This window comes from Manihot esculenta, chromosome 9, assembly GCF_001659605.2.
Source record: "Manihot esculenta cultivar AM560-2 chromosome 9, M.esculenta_v8, whole genome shotgun sequence".
NCBI classification, from domain to species: Eukaryota; Viridiplantae; Streptophyta; class Magnoliopsida; order Malpighiales; family Euphorbiaceae; genus Manihot; species Manihot esculenta.
Window position 1 is genome coordinate 29931640 of NC_035169.2, and position 13344 is coordinate 29944983.

General features: G+C 34.4%; 1 protein-coding gene across 1 annotated transcript; it reads left to right on the forward strand.

Moving 5' to 3' along the window:
• The first annotated feature begins 5921 nt into the window (after nt 1-5921).
• LOC110621980 (mitochondrial uncoupling protein 1) lies at nt 5922-11034 on the forward strand. Its single transcript, XM_021766302.2, has 9 exons — nt 5922-6325; nt 7492-7710; nt 7815-7893; nt 9073-9206; nt 9310-9408; nt 9488-9592; nt 9946-10020; nt 10287-10373; nt 10597-11034. The coding sequence occupies exons 1-9, from the start codon at nt 6242-6244 to the stop codon at nt 10630-10632; spliced, it is 918 nt and encodes a 305-aa protein (XP_021621994.1). The 5' UTR covers nt 5922-6241; the 3' UTR covers nt 10633-11034.
• Nucleotides 11035-13344: the final 2310 nt, after the last annotated feature.

Sequence of the window (13344 nt, forward strand, 5' to 3'; positions counted from 1 at the left end):
CCTGATTAGACTTAGCCTCTTGAACAGGTCTCAAAGCAGAGGTCGACCTCCCACGACCGGATGGCCGAGAGGATCTGGCACCGTGGGAGCTCGGCTTAGGAACCATAGAAGAAGCTCTAACAAGAGGCCGACTAACCTTCTTAGCAGAAACAGTCTAAGCCACTTCTGTAGCGACCTCAGACACGCAGCGTCCAGCCCGAAGAGCATCTAAGGCGGCGTGCATACTCTCCCGGGACAGAACTAAGTTCTTCGGGGGCTTGATCTCATCCATTTTAACGTTGGAAGCTGCCAAAAAGCACAAAACCAGAAAGAGTTAGCATACTTTCTAATATCACTCACGAGGAAAAGCAGAATTGCTAAGCAAGGCACTATACCCGTGTCCCGGATATTCCTAAGATTAGACACGAACATACACTTCTCAACGCCATACTTCTCGACAATAGAAGTCAGTCAAAGATACCCCACCTGCTCGGTGAGGCTTAGTTGGGGCAGGTCGTTGATGCCCGAGGGGACATCCTCCCAGTCTAGCCCCACTCCCCACGATAAGTCAGTCTCTTTTCTCAGCTCCGCCATAAGGAAATTCTCTACCCATCCCTTTATTGAGTCCTTGTAGCCCGTGAAAAGAGACAATCCACTACGAGGGGGAAAAATAGTAAAAATTCTACATCGCCCTAACGAGGCGGAAAAAGGTGACGAATAAACACGCCGTGGGTGTAAAACCCCAACTCAAGCAGATAGATTCAAAACAAGACATGAACAAAATGGAGTTTGGGGACAACATCCGGGGGGTTATCCCAAAGTATCGGAAAACCTCGATGAAGAAAGGGGTAAAAGGGAAGGTCAGACCAAAATCCCTCTGTTTAAGAAAGAAGACTATGCAACGACCCCTTTGGGGATCTATCAAACCAAGAGGGGAAGGGTTTGGAAGAACTATCCTTTCATTCCGGAGAGGAGCTCGAATAAGGTAAAGTGGAGTGTCTAAATAACTCCGAGAAATATACTTGGTTATGGAAGAAGGAGTAATGTGCGACTCGAGATTAGCAACATCGGGAAGCCTAGAACCCTCCATGGAAGAGTAAGAGAGCGTACCTGAAATGCAATAAGGTTGAGAAAGTAGAAGAAGTCGAAGGAAAACAGAGAGCAGACGAGAACAAGTTTCTTCAGGAGACAGAGAATTCGAAATGAAAGGCAATAATGAGACGAAGTGTCGCTCTGAACAATTTTGTCTTGGAGCGGTGCGGTCATTAATTGCTCTCGAAGTTTACCCCCTCATCAGTTGGACAATAACTGACGAGAAGGTAAAGGGGCAATTGACGACCGCTGGACTTCGCCACCCCTGTCAAGGGTTGGGCCCACGGCAATAGCCCATCACTCGAAAGCCCACATGCTATCTGCCTAAAACAAACCCAACTCGCCCAAACCTTAAAACCGGGCTCCACTTGGACCTCTCACCCAGTGATAAAGACCAGACCTGCTCATCACCTAAAAAGGTCAAGAGCTCAGCTCACTAGTTAAAAACAGAGCTCGCGGGTACGACTAGTCCAGCTCGGACAAATTAGCTAAATAAAAAGCTCAAAGACGCAAACAGATGGAAGAGAGCTCGCGAGTACGGCTAGTCCAGCTCGAAAAGAGTAAACCAAAAGCGATTAGTCCAGCTCGGAAAGAGTAAACCAAAAACGGTTAGTCCAGCTCGGAAAGAGTAAACCAAAAGCTCAGTTGGCTAAACCAACTCTAGTTCTGATTGGCTAGAAGGCGAGAAGGAAAAAATGATACAGCGAATTCCCCAGGAAAAATTATGAAGCACGCAGTCTAAATACTTCACTCATGATAAGGAAAGAACAGCTTGAGTATAAATGAAAAGCAAAAATTTCGTTAAAAGAAAAATACATCACATCATGTTACAAATACCTACATTACAGGATAAAAAGCTATCCCTAAAGGATTTACATGCCCGGATACATCATCATCTATGTTTACATCACTGACACCTATCCCACCATCTTAACCTTCGATTCAGAAGAATTCTCATAGTTCGGAAGATGAGCTTCACAGGCCGGCTGAGCTCTGTCTCGTTATTATAGGGGAACTGAACAGGCCGATCCCCATAAGCATCCCTCACTGTTCCATCATAGGTAGGCATTCTGAAGAGCAATGGAACAAGTGAATGTTGCAAATCTACGCCCAAGTGTGATGCATGATACACTCGTGCACACCTAGGAAAACCAGCGAGGCATTCTGAAGAGTAATGGAACAAGTGAAAATTGCGAACCTACACACATACTATGTTGGACTAATTTTAGCAGATTACCCCTGCTTCCTAATTCAAACGAAGACCCTGATGCATTGTCATTACTTATATGCTTGTAGGTTAAACTTTCAATATCCTGAAACATATGTGGAAAGGCATCATCAGGAGGTGGGGCAGGCTTTGTCCCTGTCGACCTGAAGTCCTCGATTGATCTCAAAGTCCGAGAGGACCTGAGAGTTCGAACAATTAGAGCAGCTGAGACTGACTTGACACTGATGTACAACCTTGAAGATTCGGAACCTCGAGAGCTCGGCATGGAAGCCCGAGCTGGAGCAAGGGAAGGGCAAACCATACCCCTTCCACACAACAAAGAAAACTAAACCCGCATCTTTCGGGAGATCGGTTGAACAAGAGGAAGGAAGATCGAAAAGAGAGATCTCGCTGTTCCGTTAAGGATCCCAAGGATGAGAAGGAAATGTTAGTAATATATAGCCAGAGGCTGAGCTTTTAATGTGAAACAGGGCGACTTTATACCCTAGGCTAGCGGCATCAGAATCCTTAAAGGCTATTCACTAGAAAGGAAAGAAAGTATACCGGAAAGATAAAAGCAGAAAAGTGAAGATAAAAGCAGAAAAGTGAAGATAACAGTGTGCACAAAGAGCAGAGGAAAGCTAAAAATAGAAAAAAAGACAGAAAATTTAAAGCTACAAGTCACGATAAGATGAAAGGGCAAGCTGAATACAAACAGGCGCGGTCATAATGATTCTAGGGGTTTACCCCCTCGACAGTTGGGGCAATAACTACCGAGAAGGTAAAGGGGCAATTGATGACCTTTGGGCTCACCTCACCCCAGTCTAGGGCCAGGCCCATGAAAATAGCCCATTACTTAGAAATCCTCAAGCCACTCACGCGAACTGGGTCCAGCCCGCTCAGCCTCACAACCGGGCTTCATCTGGCTTTCTCCACCAGGCCGGCCTCGTCTTCACTGCACCTCGGGCCGATCCCATTTGGGCCCAGCTTTGTTCCTATCCTAAGGCCCAGCCCGAAACCCGAAGAAGGATTCATCCATCCGCCTCGTAGACCCGCCTATACGCGCACAGAGAGAATCAGAGGCCGTTACGCATGGGGCAGAGATTTGATTCCCTCGTACGTCCGTATCAGCGTAGCAGGGACAGGTGGTCTAATGATACTCGTTCTGTTGGCACGTCACTAGCAGACAAAAGGAAACATATAAAAGGAGAAATACTCCTCTCTATGTTTAAGCTTTTTCTAAGTTTTACAGAACCCATTGTAAAAACCCTATTTCTCTGGATCTCAGATTATCATTATTTAATTTTTAAAATTTTTAAAAATTTATTAATTAATTTTTGAAATTTTTAAAAACCTTATTAATTAGTTCATACATATAAAAAACATTTTAAATTTTTTTTATAATATTTAATAATTAAAATTAATAAATAAATTAATTGATATTTTAAAACATTAAAAATATTTTAATAGATTTTTTAAAATAAAAAATTAATTAAAAAATTTTATTATACTATAAAAATTAACTACTAATTTTTTTAATTACATTAGTGTTAATTTCACATATAATGGTAAATTATCTATTAGAGTAGTTTGATTCACCTTATTTCACTTTTAAATTATAGGAAGTGATCAAATTTTAGAATTCAAACCTCTTATCTTATTTTCTAAAATATATCTCGATATATAATTTATTAGTTGTATTCAAATTTTGTAACTTCTTTAAATACATGGAATCATGTCGATATAACTTTTCCACCTCATCCACCGGCTTAATCTCTCCTATTAACAACGCACTGTCTGCCAGCGCCAGGCAAGTGGCCCATTTTTCGCATTTTTATTCTTTTGCGATAATGGCAAGCTGATCTTCCATCCATGAACATCATGCCAATATCGGCACTGGTTGCGTAGAGGAATTTATCTTGTCCTCTGCACTCTTCAAGCTGCAAAAAAGAAATGACAAAAAAAAATTGCTTTTATAAGTTGATTATATATGCATATGATGGTTTTGAAATCCATGTTAAGTAATACATTCCAAATAAGGAAAAAGTATAAATAAAATTCAAAGATGAATTAAACTTGAAATTGAAATAGTTGATTATTGGATTGAAAGGGAGATTGAAGGAAATAAATTGAACAATATTAAAATGATATAAATGTAAATGAAACAGAGCTAATTGCTAAAATAAAGAAGTAAAATAATGAAATTTGGACAGAAACAAGTTATTTGTTGGATCTGAGTATTGTGTCTGGTGAAAAATCTCGGCACGCTATTTATAAACAAATTGGCTTGGTGACCAAGTTTCTTCATTTTGGAAACATGGTGATCCAAGTAATTTTTGCTTCTTGGATTCTTTCGTGTTCAAACTTCTAAGTGGAAATTATGCATGTTCTTCACTTTCTAGCTCTTATCTGATTGTTGTAATTGCTTTACTTGATGAGAAAGAATGAATAGGTAATATACCCTTGGCCCAATCCTTTTTTTTTTTTTTTTTTAATCTATTCACTATAGCTACTCGGCTGACAGAAAGACAGAGAAATGGTCGCATGTTTCACTATTTTCCACCTTCTTTTCTTAAAATTGACGTCACTTATATTAATTAAATTAAATATTATTAATTAAATTAAAAATTATTAAATTTTATATCGATTTAAAATAATATAATATATTTTTATAAAATTATATATATATTTTTTAAATTAATTTTTAAATTAAATGAAATATAATCTAGATATCAAATCCTCTACTAAATTTTTGAGTTGTGCTATTATGTAGAATAGCAAAGTTATTAATTTTATTTTTTAATATAATATTTTAATTACATTTTAAAATTCATTTTTTAATTATTTAAATTTTAAATACTAATTAATTTTCATTTAAATTTCACCATTAATTTAACTTTAATATTTTTTACCTTTTCTTTGTAATAGTTTTTAATTAATTTACATAGCAATTAATGAAAAATACATTATTTTATTTATAAAAGTAATTTAAACTCTATTGGTTCAATCGATCATATTCATTCAATTATATCATATTAATTTTTATATAATAAAATTACAATTGTGGAGTGTTTTAAAATTCAATTTATTAATGCCATCAGTTAGATCTAAATTTAATGACAATAATTTTTAGAATTATTATTTTTGTATTTTCCTTCAAAAATTCATCTTAAATTTTCTTGGCAAAAATTATAGGAAAAAAACTTCTTTCATCTTTTAAATTATTAAAAAATCTCTATGAATTTTTTTAAAAATGATTTTTTTATCTGTGAGTACAAATATTTTCAATGGTTATTATTGTACAAACTTAAAATTTTTTAATATATGTATTGATATATTATTTTTAAATATCAATTATAATTTTCAACATAAATAGTAATAGTTTATAATATAAATATATTAAATTTATATTTGTAATAAAAATTTATTAATAATTTTAAAATATTTATTATGAATAAATATTAGTAATAATAATTTAAATTGTATATTTTTATTTATAATTAAATAAAAATAATTATAAATAATTAAAATTAATAATTTTTTCTAATTTTAAAAATAATTTTAACAAATTTACTAAAAAAGGTAAAATAGTTTTAATTAATTTTCTTATTTACTGGCGGAACAAGAGTGCAAGAGTCGCATTTGTACATCTTGATGCAATGCAAGCAAGCAAAATGTTTTCCATTTGGGCTACCAGCTGCGGGCAGGGGGCAGTGTCAGTGGCCGCAAACAAAGAATAAATGAGGGATGGCGAAGAGCAACTGCAACGATGCAACGAGAGAAATAGGACCCAATTGCGCAATCTGCAGTCCTTTCAGTCTTCGCTTTTCCCGAGATTCCATTTGCACGAATCCCATTTTCCTTCCTCCTCCCTCGTTTCACCTTTTTCTGTCTTTTCTCTAGTTGCCCCTTAACTTTTTCTTATTTCACTCCCCCGTAAACCTTGCTTCTCGGCGGCTAGAGATGGTGGCCGATACCAAATCTAAATCAAATATCTCCTTCGCCGGAACTTTTGCTAGTAGCGCTTTCGCCGCTTGTTTTGCCGAGGTATTGTTTTTTATGCATCTGATCCTGCTTTTTGTTCAATCTACTGTTTGATTGAGCTTAATAATGTTGCTTTTAGATCTACCTATAATGGTATATCTCTCTCTTTCATTTGCTAACACCTGGAGATATTGTCATCAAGTAACGAATTAGGTGATCGGTGATTGTAGTGATTACTGTTGCTTTTCCCTTATTGAGCACTTAAACTTATTGTAAAGTGGGATGGATCTACTTCATTATCGTTCTCGATGCCTCTTTGTCTCATATTGCATTGAAATTGCCTAGTTGATTTTGTTTATTTTCCATGAATGTTGCTGTATTATAAGAGAGAATATGTGTGCTTTTTATTAGGTTCACAGCAAGTTGACCTTTAATTGCACCTTTTCATTTCTAGCTTGTTTAATGTACTTCTTACAGATTTTTATTTTGCTAGAAAGCAAGTTGTAGAACAGTTTATGAGCATATAAATCTCATTTCACAAATAAGAAAAACAATATTTAAGGAAGGGATTACTTTTTGCCTTCCATAAATTATTATTGGAAGCTTTTTGCTTATGAAACGCTAAAAGCAAACTTACTAAGCGGAATCTTAATTATTATGAGATTGTCATATTCGTACATTTGAGCAATTCATTTAATTGAATACTCGGTGTTAGCTCATGAGGTTGTCCTTTGAATTACACCATTTTCATAAACCATTCATATGTTATTATGTGGGGCACTAATAGTTTCGTATCATATCTGTTTAAAGTTTTTTATTTGTTGTTAAATTGTAAAATCACAGCCTTTCTTGTGTGCTGCAAATTAATCTCCTAGAATAACTGATCACTAGGCTTTAGAACTAAGAGTAGTAATGTGATTTGATCATAATTTTCTATGGTCACACTGAAATGTAGAAATCTATCGAATCCAACTCCAAGGCTTCTGGTTTATTTGATAAAAGAAGCCTGGATGGAAGATAGTTCCTGTGTTTGTAGCCATCTTTATAACTCTAATAGCAAGCTGCAAGTGTAATTTTGAACCTCGCATGATACTGATATTACCCATTTATTTGATGAATTGACAATTGAAACTCCTTGTATTTTCTTGAAATAGAAAGGCTTTAATATTGTTGTACTCGGAAGATTTTTTTTTTGGTTTATTGTTTATCAGCATTTGAATTTACTGCAGACATGCACAATTCCCCTTGACACTGCGAAAGTTAGGCTCCAGCTCCAAAAGAAAGCTGTTGCTGGTGAGGGACTGGCCTTACCAAAATACAGGGGCATGTTGGGCACAGTTGGCACCATTGCTAGGGAAGAAGGTCTATCAGCACTCTGGAAAGGCATTGTACCGGGGCTTCACCGACAATGCCTGTTTGGAGGCTTAAGGATTGGGCTATATGAGCCTGTGGGTCTTGAACCTTCTTCTCTTTTGAACTTTTGAGCCATTTTACGTGTTCTATTTGATTGCTGACTTCTTATGCTTATATATAGAACTACCATACTTGACAGGTTAAGACCTTTTATGTAGGCAGTGACTTCGTTGGAGATGTTCCCCTGACCAAGAAAATTCTTGCTGCACTTACTACTGGTGAGCTTCATAACCAAAGTTTTTTGACTAATTCCTTTTAGGCAAGTTTAGAAATACTTTCTTCAACTTATTTTTATATCAGTTATTAAAGGCTCAAGGCGCATTAAAGCGCAACGGGTCCTAGTTCCTGGGTACAAGGCACAAGCGCATGCTTGAATGAGGCAAGCTCAAAAAAATAAATTTAATAAAAAAAATAAAAATAGAGAATCACTGTAGATATAGATGTATATGACCAAATTTATCGAATTGCCAATTTATAAGGTATTAATGGGTAAAGAAAAGTACAAATAAATATAGATTTTAATATCAAATTTCAGAACTTGTGAGAAAAAAAAAAACCCAAACTTTGGACATTCAAAACGGACCTTAAAGTTTTTGTATTCACAAACAAATCCAAAGAGCAAAATTTGGTGTTAGAAAAATGAGAAATTAACAAGTTTAGATAACCTTGAAACGTATGACCTAAGTAATATTTTAATATTTCTTTTATTTAGAATACCATATACTCAAGTATATTACTTAAGTAGCATGTTAATATCTTTTTTGAACAAAAAAAAGGCAATATCATAATAACACTGAAATGAAGACCCACATAGCATTATCAATGGTATTTAAAAAGTACAATTTCAGATAAACTAGAAATAGAATCTAAAGCGGTTAAGATGAAAAAGGCTAATAAGAAAATATTGAAAACAACGTGTAAAGAAAGGGATTAAAATGACCATGAGTACTGAAATGGAAGGATGGGAGGTTTTTGATCTTGGGTATGGTGGTTTGATGAGATTTTAGTAACTAGTTATCACTAGTTATACTAATTTCAAAAACTTTGTAGTGATTTGATATCGGATTCTAGTAGATCAACAAAATTCAAGTCAAATGACACTGTTTGATGTCAATGGAACTGCTTGCCGAAGGTGGAAATGGAGAAGTTGTGCCTTTCTAGAGCCTTGCACTTGGAACAAGGCGTTTAATAGTGATCGTTGCCTGCCTTTGGCCTGTCATCGTATTAGACTTAGAGCCTGGCGAACCTTGAGCTTGAGGCACTTTTAGTAACTATTATTTTAATATTGTATGAGGAGTTTCTTTTTTAACAATGTCCAAAGATAAGTGCAATAGTTTACTCTTATACCACTCTCTTTACCTTTTTGAGTTGTTAAGTGTACTTATCACCTCAAACAGGTGCTCTGGGAATTACTGTGGCAAATCCAACTGATCTTGTGAAAGTTAGACTTCAAGCTGAGGGAAAATTACCTCCTGGTGTTCCAAGGCGCTATACCGGAGCATTGAATGCTTATTCTACAATTGTGAGACAGGTTGTATATCCATCCTGGATGAAGAAAATTGGGGGAAATGAATTCTTTATATATATTTTTTGATCTAATTTGTAACTCTGCCATATTGTTTTGTATCATCTAGGAAGGATTTGGTGCACTTTGGACTGGTATAGGACCAAACATAGCACGAAACGCTATTATAAATGCTGCTGAACTCGCCAGTTATGATCAAGTGAAGCAGGTGAAAACTCAAATGTACAACACTTCAATGTCTCATGCAGTCAAATTTTTTACTATTTTTATTTCCACTATCAATGCAGAGCATTTTGAAAATTCCTGGGTTCACAGACAACGTTGTCACTCATCTTCTTTCTGGGCTTGGGGCAGGATTCTTTGCTGTTTGCATTGGCTCCCCAGTTGATGTGGTATGCTTGTCTATTTTCGTTTTTGAGTTCTCTCAATACAGTCTATAATTGGTCTTTCAGGTGGGCTTTATATTTGTAATTATTTTGTGGGAATTTAGCCATGGATATTAAATGATCTTGCAAACAGTAGAATAGAGAATTTTGCACGTATAAATTGCATGAAAAGCACCCATCATTTGTGAATGAACCTAAAAATCACTGGTATTACATAAAGATAGTTTGTTAGTTTTGGCTTGGCGTAATTGTGCATGCATGGTAAGAAGCACTTATTGTTGGACTAATCTCGTCTTTATTCCTCAGGTATCTAAGGTAAATACTTTGTTAGGTTTCATTGTTCCTTTGCTCTTTGGCAGGTTAAGTCAAGAATGATGGGGGATTCTGCTTACAAGAGCACCCTAGATTGCTTCATTAAAACACTGAAGAATGATGTAAGATTGTCTTTCAACTTTGTACCCTTCTGATATAGGAATGAAATTGTGCTTTTGCCTTCTAACAAGCTAAGATTTTGCTTTCTCGTTATATTACATCTTAATTAGTTAAATTTTGGAGTGACATTGGCGCTTTTGTGTGGTTGTACTCGATAACGTTGAAAACTTGAAATCTCTGGGTATAGCAAATTCCATATGAAAGGAGGGGCAAGGAGCATTGTAAACTGAGTTATCTTCTGACCTATTATATCCAATGCCTTTTGCAGGGGCCTTTGGCTTTCTACAAGGGCTTCATCCCTAACTTTGGACGGCTAGGATCCTGGAATGTGATCATGTTCCTAACCTTAGAGCAGGTATAATCTCAAAAACTCATTTTTTACTTAATAATTACTAACGCTTGTTTTGACGTTGAGTTTTCTTAATCTGAATGATATCTTGTTAATTGACTTCCTTTCAGTGGTCCTGGGAAGTAATAAATGGTCATTTATATGTGGAATCATAAGCGGTTAAAATGCTAGCAGTTATTTAATAGCATTTTTTTAAATCTTTTTTAAAATCATCTGTTTCCAATGACAGGCCAAGAAATTCGTCAGAAGTTTAGAATCATCTTGAAATATAGACACAACAGTGAAGCCTGCGATGAATGATGGAGATAGTCCTGTGAAAAATAAGTTTCACCATTGTCATTGTTCTTCCTAGTTTATGTAGGTGTCCTGCAGAAAAAAATTTAGGTATTTAAAAAGCTTCCAATAATCATCAGTTAAGAGTTTTTTCTTTGAGTACTTTTTTTCTCTTCTATTTCAGTAATACTTTTCTTTTGCCCCCTTGGGTACTATTTGCAAAATTGTACCAAGTTCGTGTATCAAACGTATAATTATTACATTCGGAACTTTGCATAAAACTTGTTCCATAGTCAACTGTTTATGCAATTAGGAGTGAATTGTTTGATAGTAACATGTCAACATCTTCCTCATAGAATGTGATTATGAAATAAAATTAGTATTTTGATCTGAATTGACTTCAAATCCCTTTTGTATTAGGTTTTTAATGAGCAACCTGTATTAACCCATAAACCCAAAATAACTCTACTCTAATCCATTCGAAAAATGACGAGATCCAATATTGCTGCTCTAGTTCTATGATAGTGCTCATATGAATATTGTTTTTTTTTAATTAATTATGTACAAGAATAGGTGAATTTTTTTAAAAAAGTATACTTATTTTCGTGTATAATTAATGAGCGAAAAGCTACAAATATGATCTCTATGTTTTCTTTGAAAATAATATTTAATTTGAGAAAATTAATATTACAGCTTTGTATTTTTTTTAAAGCAAAACTATTAATTGTATTAATAAAATTTCATCAAACAAAAAAAAATATCATCCCAAATAGAGAGGCTATATCTAATAGATTCTCTAGTCAAAATATGAGCAGGTAGAATAGTATTACGACGAATCCATCTAACAGAAATATAAAATCTAACAAAAATTTACGATCATTCAAAATCAAACCCCTACATAAGATAATTTGACAAAAATGCTCCTCCTTCTTTCTCATCTCTCGAGTATAAATCATTAAAGTCTCCCGAACAAAGTCACGGAAGAGAGTTTCTACGATATAAAACTTGAAGAAGATTCTAAGACTGACGTCGTCATTGCGATTCTGGAAACTCATAATAACTAAACATCCATTGAACATTACCTTTCGAAACAACCGAATCAATAAAATTGAAAGAAAAGCCAACTCTTCTACATTAATAAAAGGCCCCCTCCCAATTCTTATCTATTAACTGAGGAGTAACCATCAAAATATAAAAAATTACGAAAAAATTTTATACGAGAACTAAGAACTTTTATTTCCATAAAAAATAAAGTGTCTGACTTGTAACTAGTAACCAAATCCTTCGATGCATTAGCTGTCCGAGGATTGCCGAGTTCTCAGCAGTTCCAATACAGAACGATCATTGCTTTCGGCTATCCCGACCTTTGACGGGATGAGCCGCTTTACTGTTGCATGTCAAATTAATATTCGCAGAGGTGTTGTTAGAGACATCCTGTTGAGAGAAATGAAAACCTATAACAACGTTATATTTAGTATTTATTGGCCTTTTTTTAGCATCATTATTTATTCGGCCTGCAATCTCTTCATCAAACTTATCAGAGACAACAACATCCCCTCTAAAAGATGCCATAAATCTGTCAAAGAGGTCTGCATATTCTGAAAATTGATTGGATTGTATGTGAGAAACATCTTCACCATACAGAAATCATAAGTAATAATCGGAATATCGCTAGAGCTCTTAATAGGGGCAATAACATTTTCTTCTTCATCAATAGTCAATTGACGCAGATCGTCTTCCATAGGAAAGGGAAAGAAGAAATTAGATTTAAGAAAAAGGAAAAGGCAAGAGTATTGAACCACAAAGGGAAACTCGCGTCTTAGTTTTTATATTTTAAAAATTGAATTAAGTTCTTTACATTTCGTTATATCAGTACTTCAGTCGCTGCATTATATTTTTCACATCTCTATTACTGGAAATAGAAGTTTTTTTCAAGTAGAAGTTTTCAAAAAAATTTTTAAATGACAAAAACATTTAATCCTATTTCAAACATATGTGCTCAATAGTGAAATTTTTAAACAGTAGTTTACTTGTATAAATTTCTCAAAAAATTTTATCCTTCAAAATATGTTTTTCAAAAAACATTTTCTTGAAGACAATTTTTTCTGAAAATATTTCTCTTTAAAACGTTTTCTTCTAAAAATTCTTTCTCAAAAAAAATCTATAAAAAAGGACTTGTTTATCAGATTTATCAAATTTTATAAATTAAATAGTCAAATAATAATATCTTTCATATATATATTTAACAGAAAAAGATTTTTTTATTTTCTTTTAATCAATAGGACTTATTTATGGGCGAGTTGAAAAAAATGAACATTTACTTAAGTTTGAAAATACATAAATCAACTTTTGAACTTTATTTAGTTATCGAACGAATAGCTCTTGAATTTTAACAATTAGTGATTAATTGAGAATTTTCATGGAGAGTTTGAGATAAATAGGTATATTTGTGGAAAAAAAACTGCCTGCAATAGTTTGCTGAAGCTTTTTAATAACTTTTGCTATCCTCAAAAGCTTGGTTTATTTATTTATTTATTTATTTTTTAAATTGCAAGCACTTTCTATGTGGTATTCATATAAGCACTTCTCATCATTTATGCTTTGTTTGGAGGGAAATAGAGAGAAGAAAAGATAAAAGAAATCTGATTTCCCTAAATTCTCTTATTTGGACACTAACTAGAGAAAAGAAAAGAAAAAACATAGA